Below are 13514 nucleotides of genomic sequence, written 5' to 3' on the forward strand. Positions count from 1 at the left end.
GCCAGTTCAGTTCAATCATGATATTATTATAGACTCTGATATGAAATGTCTTTCAGTTTCACCATCATTCCTCTTCTAGGTTATTCAATATGATAATAAAATAACTCTCTGGATAAAATATCCTGTGATTAAAAATAGTTTCTATACAATGCTGTATACTTCTTGTCATTAATGAATGTCATTTTGTAGATCCTGGCAAGTTGTTGCACCATAATCTACATTTAAAAGAGAGACACAATGCATAGAGAGGTACCTGTCTCTTGGTTCCCCAATGTTCCCCAATGTTCCCCAGTGTCTAACCAGCCATTTTGTGTAATTTTGACCACAGAAAGGTTCACCAAACGCCTAGATATATATATAGTATGGCATTTCAACACCAGGCAAATGAATGGCTGCAGTTTTATAGTCCAACAGTTTGTAAAACGATAAGATGAAATAGAATGTTAACACAATTATACCACACACAGAAAAACAGGTTCCAAAAGGGTTCTTCGGCTCTCCCCATAGGAGAACCCTTTTTAGTTCCAGGTAGAACCCTTTTAAGTTCCATGTAGAACCCTCTGTAAAAAGGGTTCTACATGGAACCCGAAAGGGTTCTACCTAGAACTAAAAGGGTTATACTTGGAACCCAAAAAGGGTTCTTCAAAGGGTTCTCCTATTGGGACAGCCGAAAAACCCTTTCAGGTTCTAGATAGCACCTTTTTTTCTAAGAGTACAGGGAGGAATTGTAGTGCGTTGCCCTACCTAACGACGACCCTACCTCTACCTGCTCTGTTCACTGTCCACGTAACACACACACACACACGCAGATGCGCACGCACACATACACACACAAGTGCACACGCATGCACATACCCATCCTACCTCCCGTCCCATCTCAAGCTCAATTCATCTGACTCTGATTTCACCCTGGATCTTTTTACTAATAACTAGCTCCAGAATGTACTCATCCCTTACCTGGAACCTACGTAATAACTAACTCCAGAACGTACTCATCCCTTACCTGGAACCTACGTAATAACTAACTCCAGAATGTACTCATCCCTTACCTGGAACCTACGTAATAACTAACTCCAGAATGTACTCATCCCTTACCTGGAACCTACGTAATAACTAATCCCAGAACGTACTCATCCCTTACCTGGAACCTACGTAATAACTAATTCCAGAACGTACTCATCCCTTACCTGGAACCTACGTAATAACTAACTTCAGAACGTACTCATCCCTTACCTGGAACCTACGTAATAACTAACTCCAGAACGTACACATCCCTTACCTGGAACCTACGTGATAACTAACTCCAGAACGTACTCATCCCTTACCTGGAACCTACGTAATAACTAACTCCAGAACGTACTCATCCCTTACCTGGAACCTACGTAATAACTAACTTCAGAACGTACTCATCCCTTACCTGGAACCTACGTAATAACTAACTTCAGAACGTACTCATCCCTTACCTGGAACCTACGTAATAACTAACTCCAGAACGTACTCATCCCTTACCTGGAACCTACGTAATAACTAACTCCAGAACGTACTCATCCCTTACCTGGAACCTACGTAATAACTAACTCCAGAACGTACTCATCCCTTACCTGGAACCTACGTACTAACTAACTCCAGAACGTACTCATCCCTTACCTGGAACCTACGTAATAACTAATTCCAGAACGTACTCATCCCTTACCTGGAACCTACGTAATAACTAACTCCAGAACGTACTCATCCCTTACCTGGAACCTACGTAATAACTAACTCCAGAACGTACTCATCCCTTACCTGGAACCTACGTAATAACTAACTCCAGAACGTACTCATCCCTTACCTGGAACCTACGTAATAACTAACTCCAGAACATACTCATCCCTTACCTGGAACCTACGTAATAACTAACTCCAGAACATACTCATCCCTTACCTGGAACCTACGTAATAACTAACTCCAGAACGTACTCATCCCTTACCTGGAACCTACGTAATAACTAACTCCAGAACATACTCATCCCTTACCTGGAACCTACGTACTCTTATAGCTTTCTTACGTTTTTCCAAATTCTCTGTTTGATTGTCCAGTCATTTTTGTTCATTTTACAGTACAAGATACCCCCCTGTCCATGAACACAACTATACAAAACAGAATTGTCAAACATTTTGTACATATATTGAATTACACCCAACTTTACATATTCAAAAATGAAACTGAAAATTCGATATCTTTCTCGTGGTAGTATCTCTAACAGATATTTCCCCTCTTGAAAATGATATGGTGTTTTTTTGTTTATTGCATGCGATAGATGAAAATACGACGAAAACAACGAACACAACAGTGCTCTGCAGCAACAGATATTAATTCATGTCAAATTCTAATGAGTTCACAGCTTGTTTCCTCCTGTAACCTCGTACACAGTGTCAGTTCAGTTAGTTCTGCAATTCAAATTTCGCTGAGTAACAGTTGTCCTTTTATCTATGTATCTCTATGTTAGATCTGTACAAACGAACAGTAATATGGTTGCAGAGGTATTCATAGAACACACTGAGTGACTTCATTGATCTACAGTTTGTTTTTCAATGTAGAAACACAACTCTTCAAGATTGGTCTGTTCACCAGAATGTCATTACTTAAAATGTATAACCCATTTGTTATGTTAAATTAGCTTAAAACCTGAAAGAAAAAACACTAGAGAGAAGCGTAATATTTGAGTGAAATCTTAAAGATTCAACCGATATTTTCACAAGGACTGATGATTTGTTGTTTCTCTTAATAAGGTTGTATGATTCATGTGTTGGGCTTTGCGACGTGCCCCTGGCTACTGATGTTACGGAACTACGGAAAGATTGCACCCCCCCACCTATCCCCATAGAAACAGAATCTAGTCATTCTAGAATGTAGTTATTCAATTTCTACGTCCCCAATCCACTCTGCTACAAATGATGGGTTTGTGACGTTAAAAAATCTTTTGTATGTCTCTTCATATAGCTATGTTCTTTTATATTCAATACAAATATACACAATAGGAATTTTCCATTATAAGATTAGTTTTATTTTTCTCAAGGAATATTCTTGAAGAATTCATAATGACGAAGTGCAAAGGAGAAGTTAGGCTTTGAAAACCCGATCCATTTCAACCTCCCAGCTAGCTAGCCAAACATTAGTGGGAAAGACCCTCCATAGCTTTTCTCTCTTTGTTTGTTTTTAGAGTCGTAAATATCTCCTCTAGAGTAGTCAGTCAATCCCCGGCATGCTTGGCCCTCCAGCGCAGAAAGGCCACAGCACGAGTCAATCCCCGGCATGCTTGGCCCTCCAGCGCAGAAAGGCCACAGCACGAGTCAATGGCCCCCCCCGGCATGCTTGGCCCTCCAGCGCAGAAAGGCCACAGCACGAGTCAATCCCCGGCATGCTTGGCCCTCCAGCGCAGAAAGGCCACAGCACGAGTCAATCCCCGGCATGCTTGGCCCTCCAGCGCAGATCCCCGGCATGCTTGGCCCTCCACAGCCACAGCACGAGTCAATCCCGGCATGCTTGGCCCTCCAGCGCAGAAAGGCCACAGCACGAGTCAATCCCGGCATGCTTGGCCCTCCAGCGCAGAAAGGCCACAGCACGAGTCAATCCCCGCCACAGCACAATCCCGGCATGCTTGGCCCTCCAGCGCAGAAAGGCCACAGTCACGCATGCTTGGTCAATCAATCCCCCCCGGCATGCTGGCCCTGGCAGAAAGGCCTCACAGCGCAGAAAGGCCACAGCACGAGTCAATCCCGGCATGTTTGGCCCTCCAGCGCAGAAAGGCCACAGCACGAGTCATGCTTGGCCCTCCCCGGCATGCTTGGCCCTCCAGCGCAGAAAGGCCACAGCACGAGTCAATCCCCGGCATGCTTGGCCCTCCAGCGCAGAAAGGCCACAGCACGAGTCAATCCCCGGCATGCTTGGCCCTCCAGCGCAGAAAGGCCACAGCACGAGTCAATCCCCGGCATGCTTGGCCCTCCAGCGCAGAAAGGCCACAGTCACGAGTCAATCCCCGGCATGATTGGCCCTCCAGCGCAGAAAGGCCACAGCACGAGTCAATCCCGGCATGCTTGGCCCTCCAGCGCAGAAAGGCCACAACACGATTGTCCCATCATCTCTTCTGACACCTTGACATCTGCACCACATCACTTCAACAAGACCAAATATTTCCCTTATGTGTCCCTGCCAGGAATCCCTGCACTGAGAGCTCTTCTAGGGTCATAGGTCATTCCTATTCCTTTACATGTAGTTTATCTATGTGAGGATGGCATGTTGACCTATGTGTGTTGTTAACTCACTCTTGGTAAAACAATACTTTGACACATGGTTGTCAATAGTGATCACAGTCCATTGTTTTGTGTTGGGGCGGTAGCAATACAAAACATATAGCTTATTCATTTTTGTCGACTGGGAATATTTTGTTTATGGTTGAAATAATGACCTGTCCTCTGTGTAAGTGTAGAGAGAAATGCAATTCTTTCGGAAAGCAGTTATTTTAGGGTCACGTTAGGACACGACATACAAGTCATCCAACATCCAAGAAGATAAAAAATGACGATGGATGTTCCATTAGGCTCCAACACACACACAGGTTGTCTTTACCGCTCCATTTTTATCCTCTTGTCCACGTTTCACTCAATACAGGATCTTGGGTTATTTAAAAAGGGAGTTCAAAGTTCAAAACAAGAAAAAAAAAATCTTTCTTTACACTCTGAACAAAACACAAAGTTGTGTTCTTCAGTTCTGCACCAAGATATCAAACCCCCAGGCAGGCAGTCCAGAGTAGTCTTCTCTCTGGTTATACCCTCTTTGTTGAGTTGTGTATCCGTCAGTACTCAGTAGATAAGAACAGTAACAGCACTGAACCAGATCCATATAAATATGTCTTCGTCCCAAATGGCACCCTATTCCTTATATGGGCCCTGATCAAAAGTAGCACACCAAATAAGGATTAGGGTACATGTTTCTGCACTGAGCAGAGCGATCATTACGCGGAGCGATCATCATGGGGACTCCCATCTGAGTTCTCAGTCTCCCCCTCTGATATGACCTGCATGGGTGCCGTATAGAGTCGGCTACGGGTGCTGTAGCGACTACTATTGGCTGCAGGGGGGATCCGGGAGCGCCCCTGTCTGGACGAAGCCGACGTGGGGGGTGTTTTAGGGCTGAAGCTGTCTGAACTGGGCCTGGGGAAGAGGCTGGGGGGGAAGAGTTGCTCCCCGTCCGCCTGCAATGATGGCTCCTGCAGGGGAGAGGGGGGCTCCTCGGTGGGGTACCTGACCTGGCCCTCAGCAGCCAAGGGGTGCCCAGGGGACTTAGGGGCGATGGGGCTCTTGAGGATCTCTGTAGCAGACATGCGGTAGCTGGAATCAGTCCGACTGCCCTTCTTCAGGAGAAGCAGCTTGAACTCCTCGTTGGAGGTGCTGGACTTCTTGGCGCTGCGGTAGATGGGTCCTGGGGTGCGCTGGGTCCCGGCCGCGGTCAGGGTGGGAGAGGGCTGGGGCGGGGGGATGATGAGAGGGGGCGGAGGGGGATGGCTGGGAGGATAGCTGCAGGTGGAACGACGGCAGCCGGAGGAGGACACAGACGGCTCTTCCCACTCAGCTCTCCAGAGTCTTTACGGCCCAGGACTTTTCTCTTGGACCTAGAATGGGTTTCTGCTGTTGTTCTGATGTCTAGCTGTGGTTCTGATGAGAGTGTTACACTTATAGCCCATTCTGCTGTATGTCTGATGGGTTTCTGCTGTGGTTCTGATGTCTGATGGGTTTCTGCTGGTTCTAAATGTCTGATGGGTTTCTGCTGTGGGATGTCTGATGGTTCTATGTCTGATGGGTTTCTGCTGTTGTTCTGATGTCTGATGGGTTTCTGCTGTGGTTCTGATATGTCTGATGGGTTTCTGCTGTGGTTCTGATGTCTGATGGGTTTCTGCTGTGGTTCTGATGTCTGATGGTTCTGATGTCTGATGGGTTTCTGCTGATGGGTTTCTGCTGTGGGTTCTGATGGGTTTCTGCTGTGGTTCTGATGTCTGATGGGTTTCTGCTGTGGTTCTAATGTCTGATGGGTTTCTGCTGTGGTTCTGATGTCTGATGGGTTTCTGCTGTGGTTCTAATGTCTGATGGGTTTCTGCTGTGGTTCTTATGTCTGATGTCTGATGGGTTTCTGCTGTGGTTCTGATGTCTGATGGGTTTCTGCTGTGGTTCTAATGTCTGATGGGTTTCTGTGGTTCTTATGTCTGATGGGTTTTCTGGATGTCTGATGGGTTTCTGCTGTGGTTCTGATGTCTGATGGGTTTCTGCTGTGGTTCTAATGTCTGATGGGTTTCTGCTGTGGTTCTTATGTCTGATGGGTTTCTGCTGTGGTTCTTATGTCTGATGGGTTTCTGCTGTGGTTCTTATGTCTGATGGGTTTCTGCTGTGGTTCTTATGTCTGATGGGTTTCTGCTGTGGTTCTTATGTCTGATGGGTTTCTGCTGTGGTTCTTATGTCTGATGGGTTTCTGCTGTGGTTCTGATGTCTGATGGGTTTCTGCTGTGGTTCTGATGTCTGATGGGTTTCTGCTGTGGTTCTTATGTCTGATGGGTTTCTGATGGGTTTCTGCTGATGGGTTTCTGTGGTTCTTATGTCTGATGGGTTTCTGCTGTGGTTCTAATGTCTGATGGGTTTCTGCTCTGGTTCTTATGTCTGATGGGTTTCTGCTGTGGTTCTTATGTCTGATGGGTTTCTGCTGTGGTTCTTATGTCTGATGGGTTTCTGCTGTGGTTCTAATGTCTGATGGGTTTCTGCTGTGGTTCTTATGTCTGATGGGTTTCTGCTGTGGTTCTTATGTCTGATGGGTTTCTGCTGTGGTTCTGGATGTCTGATGGGTTTCTGCTGTGGTTCTGATGTCTGATGGGTTTCTGCTGTGGTTCTGATGTCTGATGGGTTTCTGCTGTGGTTCTTATGTCTGATGGGTTTCTGCTGTGGTTCTGATGTCTGATGGGTTTCTGCTGTGGTTCTGATGTCTGATGGGTTTCTGCTGTGGTTCTTATGTCTGATGGGTTTCTGCTGTGGTTCTCTGGGTTTCTTTGTAATGGGTTTCTGCTGTGGTTCTTGGAAAACAATGGTTCTAATGTCTGATGCTGTGGTTTGAATGGGTTTCTGCTGTGGTTCTGAAATCTGATGGGTTTCTGCTGTGGTTCTGATGTCTGATGGGTTTCTGCTGTGTTCTAATGTCATGCATTCAATGTGTGTTCTCTGTTTGTAATTTTGCTTGGAAAACAATATCTTTTGAACTGAAATGAAGATAGTGACAGATAAATGTAATGCTAATATCCGTTATGACAAGTACAGCTACAACCCAGTGAGTCAAAAATAACAGAGTTATTTGAAGTGAATTGAAAGTGACCTGTGGATCATAGCGAACAGGTCTTCGGTAGTACGTGATTTGCTGGGCGACATGAAGACAACATCATCATCAGGTTTGGTTGTTTCGTCAGTCAGAGGAGAGAGCGAGTTATCACTGGGACTAGTAGACTCTGGAGGAAAGGGAACAGGAGGTTATAGGGAACACCATGCCAGTGATCTGATCACATCCCTTATAGGTCATTAAACCCTCTAGAGATGAGAGGACCACAACAGAAGTGATCTGATCACATCCCTTATAGGTCATTAAACCCTCTAGTGATGAGAGGACCAGAACAGAAGTGATCTGATCACATCCCTTAAAGGTCATTAAACCCTCTAGTGATGAGAGGACCACAACAGAAGTGATCTGATCACATCCTGAAAGGTCATTAAACCCTCTAGAGATGAGAGGACCACAACAGAAGTGATCTGATCACATTCCTATAGGTCATTAAACCCTCTAGAGAGAGATGACCACAGAGGACCTTATAGGTCATTAAACCCTCAGAAGAGGATCAACAGAAGTGATCTGATCACATCCCTTATAGGTCATTAAACCCTCTAGAGATGAGAGGACCACAACAGAAGTGATCTGATCACATCCCTTATAGGTCATTAAACCCTCTAGAGATGAGAGGACCACAACAGAAGTGATCTGATCACATCCCTTATAGGTCATTAAACCCTCTAGAGATGAGAGGACCACAACAGAAGTGATCTGATCACATCCCTTATAGGTCATTAAACCCTCTAGAGATAGTGATCTGATCACATCACAGGTCATTAAACCCTCTAGAGATGAGAGGACCACTTATAGGTCCTTAAACCCTCTAGAGATGAAGTGAAGTGATTAAACCCTCTAGAGATGAGAGGACCACAACAGAAGTGATCTGATCACATCCCTTATAGGTCATTAAACCCTCTAGAGATGAGAGGACCACAACAGAAGTGATCTGATCACATCCCTTATAGGTCATTAAACCCTCTAGAGATGAGAGGACCACAACAGAAGTGATCTGATCACATCCCTTATAGGTCATTAAACCCTCTAGAGATGAGAGGACCACAACAGAAGTGATCTGATCACATCCCTTATAGGTCATTAAACCCTCTAGAGATGAGAGGACCAGAACAGAAGTGATCTGATCACATCCCTTATAGAGAGGATCCCATAGGTCATTAAACCCTCTAGAGAGGAAGACCAGAACAGAAGTGATCTGATCACATCCCTTATAGGTCATTAAACCCTCTAGAGATGAGAGGACCAGAACAGAAGTGATCTGATCACATCCCTTAAAGGTCATTAAACCCTCTTAGATGAGAGGACCACAACAATTCTATTAAAGTAACTTAAATTAATACATCAATTCAAAAACAATTAATTGTTAAAAAGTCTCAAAGTAAAATAAAGTTTTAAGTAAAGTACTAAAGCTGCAATATGTCACTTTTTGGGTGACCCGACAAAATTCACATAGAAATGTGTTTACATAGATCTGTCATTCTCATTGAAAGCAAGTCTAAGAAGTTGTATATATTTGTTCTATGTGCTCTATTTCTACGCTTCCCGTTTTTGCGTCTTTTACTTGTGGTTGTGTATACCAGCTTCAAACAGCTGAAAATACAATATTTTTGGTTATGGAAAAGATATTTCACAGCGCTTTAGATGGTACAATGATTCACTACACTATATTTGCTTGTTGTGACACATAAACTGAAATTAGGCAAACTGCAACCAGGAAATGGCGGAGGGATTTCTGCATAATGCATAATATTTAAGTAAAGTACAAGTAAAGTCTACCAATCCAGACTGACCTTTGCTGAAGTAGTCCTCTGTGTCCGGTGTGGTGGAGTCATCTCTGCTGTTATCCTGAGAGGCACTTCTGGTAGGAACCCCTGATGATGTCATCTCATAGCGGTCCTCTCCGCTCCGACCTCTTAGATCTATCACATGGCTGATTGAGTAAGGGTGTGATGCTTCCACCGTTACACCGGGCACTTTGTCAGGACCGCTGCTTGGGCCCAAGTCCCACCTCTGGACCATTTGACTGTGACAGGAGTGTGTCTGTGACTGGCTGTGATAATGTGACTGGGACTGATATGAGTGGGACTCCTCTAGCGTCTCGTACGTCGGTGGTTCCCTTGGATGATCTCTTTGATGATATTCTCGATATTCTCTAATGAGGCCTTGACTGTGACTCATAACCCTTGATATCTCTCTATCGTGCTCTTCCTCCTCCTCGTCTTCTTCATCCTCTATCCGTTCCCTAGCACGTGGCACTCCGGGTGTGTAGTAGGAATCACGGGTTCCGGAGTTGGCGGTGGCGCTCGGTGCGTGGGTTCCTCAAGTTCCAAAGGTTCCGCAGGGCGCGTCCGGAACGCCGTCATTGCCCAGAAGGTTCCGGGGCTGTAGCGGTCCTGCCGGTGCCTGGCCAGGCTCTCATAGGTCGGGGGGGCCGTCCGGGTGCTGCATGGGGGTGGGGTGGTGCTGGGGCTGGGGTACAGAGTGGTGGTGCTCCTGAGAAGGGTGGTGGGGGTCCTGGGTCGGTGGTGGTGGGGGTTTCTGGGCGATGGGTCTCCTGGGTGGCAGGGGCCTGGTGTTGGTGTCAGAGTGGGGGGGTCACGATGGTTACACTGGGCATCTTGGGTCTGGTGGCAGGGGCCCCTGAAGCCTCGTGGGCCCATGCTTGTGGTGGTGGAGGCTCCTGGCCCTGAGCACCCTGAGCCTGGCCCCGGGCCTGGGGCTGAGAACCATCGGTGGCCCTGTGGCCGATGGAACGTAGCTGGACGGAGCGCAGCACAGTGGGGGTGATGGCCAGGGCCATGGGGTTGGCAGCAAGTGGGGCCTCTGGAGTCAGAGTGGATCCATTGATAAACCCAGAGGGGGCTGCACTAGCGTTAGCACTAGCACTAGCGTTAGCATTAGAACTAGCGTTAGCGTTAGCACTAGCTGTAGCACTAGCATTAGCGTTAACGGCTGCAGTGTTACACGCGGTGGCCCGGGCCTCTGCTGCTGCTGCTGCCCTCTGCTTGTTCTGGTGCAGCGTGTGCATGTGGGTCCGGTGGGCCAGAGTGGGTAACGGCCGGCTGCCATGGGCGCTGTGAAGAGAACTTAAGTCCAGCTGGGTGGGTGGAGCCGGGAAGTCATAGTCCTTCCTGGATGACGAGGAAGAGGAAGAGGAACAGGAAGAGGAGGATCCAGAGGCCGAGCTAGAGAACTGGGTCTGGGCCTGGTGCTGCAGCGAGGATAGAGAAGACTTCCTCTCGGGGACTTTGGGTTTCCGTTTCCCGCTGGTCGGAGAGAGCGGGCCGGGGAAGAACGCTAATGGGAATGAAGACGTGGGCGTCTCCGATTGGCTGGAATATCCGCTGGAGGGCGAGGCGAGGCCGGCCAGCTTCTCAGGAGAGCCCAGCTTGAAGTCTCCATCCCCGGGGGGAAGAGGAGGGGAGGTGGGCCTGGAGGAGCTGGAACAAGATCCGGAGGAATGCATCAATGCCTGGGTCTCTCCCCCGGGAGAGGAGGAGCTGTCCACCGGCGACTTGATGCATTCAATAACAGTAGTACCCGTAGCAGTGCTGGAGTTGGACAAGGAGCCGTTGGGGTCCAGGTTATTTTGGGATTTCAAGTCGTTGAGGAACCAGAGGTCTGCATAGTCAGACTGAACGGCGCCCTCGTCCTTGAAAGAGTGAGTGTCAGTGGACCCGAACGAGGTGGGCTCCGTCATCTCCACAGTCCTGGGGCTCCTGGGGCTCCCCATCCCCCAGGTACCACCACCACCCAACACCTCAGCCTCCAACCCAGGATTCTCCACCTCCCCCGGGCTGGCCATGTCCAGCTGCAGCCTCATCTCTCTGTCTCTGGAAGACATGGGCAGGTTCAGGGTCTGGGTCTGCCCACTACTATGAATCTTTGGTTGGTCCTGGTTGCCCTGCTCATTGCCCTGCTCATCGCCCTGCTCATTGCCCTGCTCATCGCCCTGCTCATCGCCCTGCTCATCGCCCTGCTCATTGCCCTGCTCAGGGGGGATGTTCTCTGGAGCACCAGCGCTACACGTCTCCTTCAGCGAGGAGCTCCGTTTTGGTGGGGGTGGCTTGACCTTTGGTTTCTTCAGCGGACGACACGGCCTCCCTAGCGTCAGGGTGGCTCCCCTGTAGTCAGAGGACTGAGGAGGATACCCAGCCATGCCCTCTCCCTCACCAGGCGTAGCGCCCACAGTATTACCCTGGCCACAGTCAGCGCCAGAGCCCACTGCTGCATAGTTGTACATGTATCTCCTGTAACTCTGGCCCTGCATGGAGTCAAAGTGCATGGAGGATGAGTAGAAGCCCTGGGAGTCTGCTGCAGCAGTAGGGGAGCTCGGTCTGAGAAGCCGTCGTAGCTGCTGATGTTGGTGAAGTCTATCCTGGTCTGGTCCCCCCTGGACGAACGCCTGGGGCTGAAGTCCTGACTACACAGCTGGTCCTGATCAGCCTAGAACAGGATAACATAACATTATATAAGATAAGAGGAGACAAGATAAGAGAAAAGATTAGAAGAAAAGGAGAGGAGAGGAGAGGAGAGGAGAGGAGAGGAGAGGAGAGGAGAGGAGAGGAGAGGAGAGGAGAGGAGAGGAGAGGAGAGGAGAGGAGAGGAGAGGAGAGGAGAGGAGAGGAGAGGAGAATCTGTATTGCTAAATAGCAGTGGTACCTGGTCTTGAGGGTAGGTCCACTCTCCCTCGCTGGCAGTACTGACCCCTGCATCATCCAGCTGGTCAGTGGCTGAGGAGGTGAAGGAGCTGGACCTATGACCCTGGCCCTATAATAGTAATGATTATTAATTCATAATAATAAAAAATCTGATTTATAAAGCTATTTTCCAGTAGCTCAAAGTGCTTTACCTAGTTTAGTTAAGAAAATGTAGCTTAATTTTTATTTACAGCTAAAATATGAACTTCCTGTACAAAAGTCCCAACAAACAATACCGTGTCCAAGTCAATAAATAAAGTATTGAAGACAGGAAGTGAAAGGTAAGTAGGATCGTCAGGAGGGAAACTCACCTGCGGCTGATCCGAATGGTAGGGGTCGATGATAAAGCCGGTGAGGTCATCGATGGCGTGCGGCGCGGCGTTGAGCGACAGCTCCGAGTCACAGTGGGAGGAGCCGGTCAGAGGGGGGGATGCGGCGGGGGGGAGTGTCTCAGAGGTCTGGGAGGGGCATGTGGAACTGCTGCCACTCCAGTTACCACTGGACGACTGGTGGTCCTCCTTATAAGAATAATACATGTTATCTGTAGAGCACTTTTCATCACATGCAGAAAGCAGAAAGCTCTGCACATCATATTAGTAAGTCAGCCTTGTCCAAGCCAGAATGGCCCATTGGGCGGGACTCTATCTCCGGTTTCTGTATCATGAGGCAGCTTGATGTACAGTACACCCCCTGGACAGGACACTAGTCTATCTCCGGTTTCTGTAGTGAGACAGCTTGATGAGTACACCCCTGGACAGGACACTAGTCTATGTATCATGAGGCAGCTGGATGTACCAATACACCCCCTGGACAGGACACTAGTCTATCTCCTGGTTTCTGTATCATGAGGCAGCTGGATGTACCAGTACACCCTGGACAGGACACTAGTCTATCTCCTGTTTCTGTATCATGAGGCAGCTGGAGGCAGCTGGACAGGATGTATCTCCTGTTTCAATACACCCCCTGGACAGGACACTAGTCTATCTCCTGTTTCTGTATCATGAGGCAGCTGGATGTACCAATACACCCCCTGGACAGGACACTAGTCTATCTCCTGTTTCTGTATCATGAGGCAGCTGGATGTACCAATACACCCCCTGGACAGGACACTAGTCTATCTCCTGTTTCTGTATCATGAGGCAGCTGGATGTACAGTACACCCCCTGGACAGGACACTAGTCTATCTCCTGTTTCCGTAGTGAGACAGCTGGATGTACCAGTACACCCCCTGGACAGGACACTAGTCTATCTCCTGTTTCCGTAGTGAGACAGCTGGATGTACCAGTACACCCCCTGGACAGGACACTAGTCTATCTCCGGTTTCTGTATCATGAGGCAGCTGGATGTACCAATACACCCCCTGGACAGGACACTAGTCTATCTCCTGTTTCCGTAGTGAGACAG

General features: G+C 48.1%; 1 protein-coding gene across 1 annotated transcript in view; it reads right to left on the bottom strand.

The window, feature by feature from the left end:
* Positions 1 to 4085: 4085 nt before the first annotated feature.
* The window catches only part of LOC124023148 (Nance-Horan syndrome protein-like), a gene marked incomplete at its 5' end in the record, with an annotated part of 16920 nt that continues 7491 nt past the window's right edge, over positions 4086 to 13514 (bottom strand). The window contains 8 exon segments of the mRNA XM_046337678.1: positions 4086 to 5508; positions 5511 to 5693; positions 9201 to 9340; positions 9667 to 9964; positions 10006 to 11736; positions 11739 to 11856; positions 12073 to 12180; positions 12422 to 12628. Of these exon segments, the coding sequence (XP_046193634.1) occupies positions 4994 to 5508; positions 5511 to 5693; positions 9201 to 9340; positions 9667 to 9964; positions 10006 to 11736; positions 11739 to 11856; positions 12073 to 12180; positions 12422 to 12628 (3300 nt within the window).

The sequence above is a fragment of the Oncorhynchus gorbuscha genome, unplaced genomic scaffold, assembly GCF_021184085.1.
Source record: "Oncorhynchus gorbuscha isolate QuinsamMale2020 ecotype Even-year unplaced genomic scaffold, OgorEven_v1.0 Un_scaffold_1510, whole genome shotgun sequence".
NCBI classification, from domain to species: Eukaryota; Metazoa; Chordata; class Actinopteri; order Salmoniformes; family Salmonidae; genus Oncorhynchus; species Oncorhynchus gorbuscha.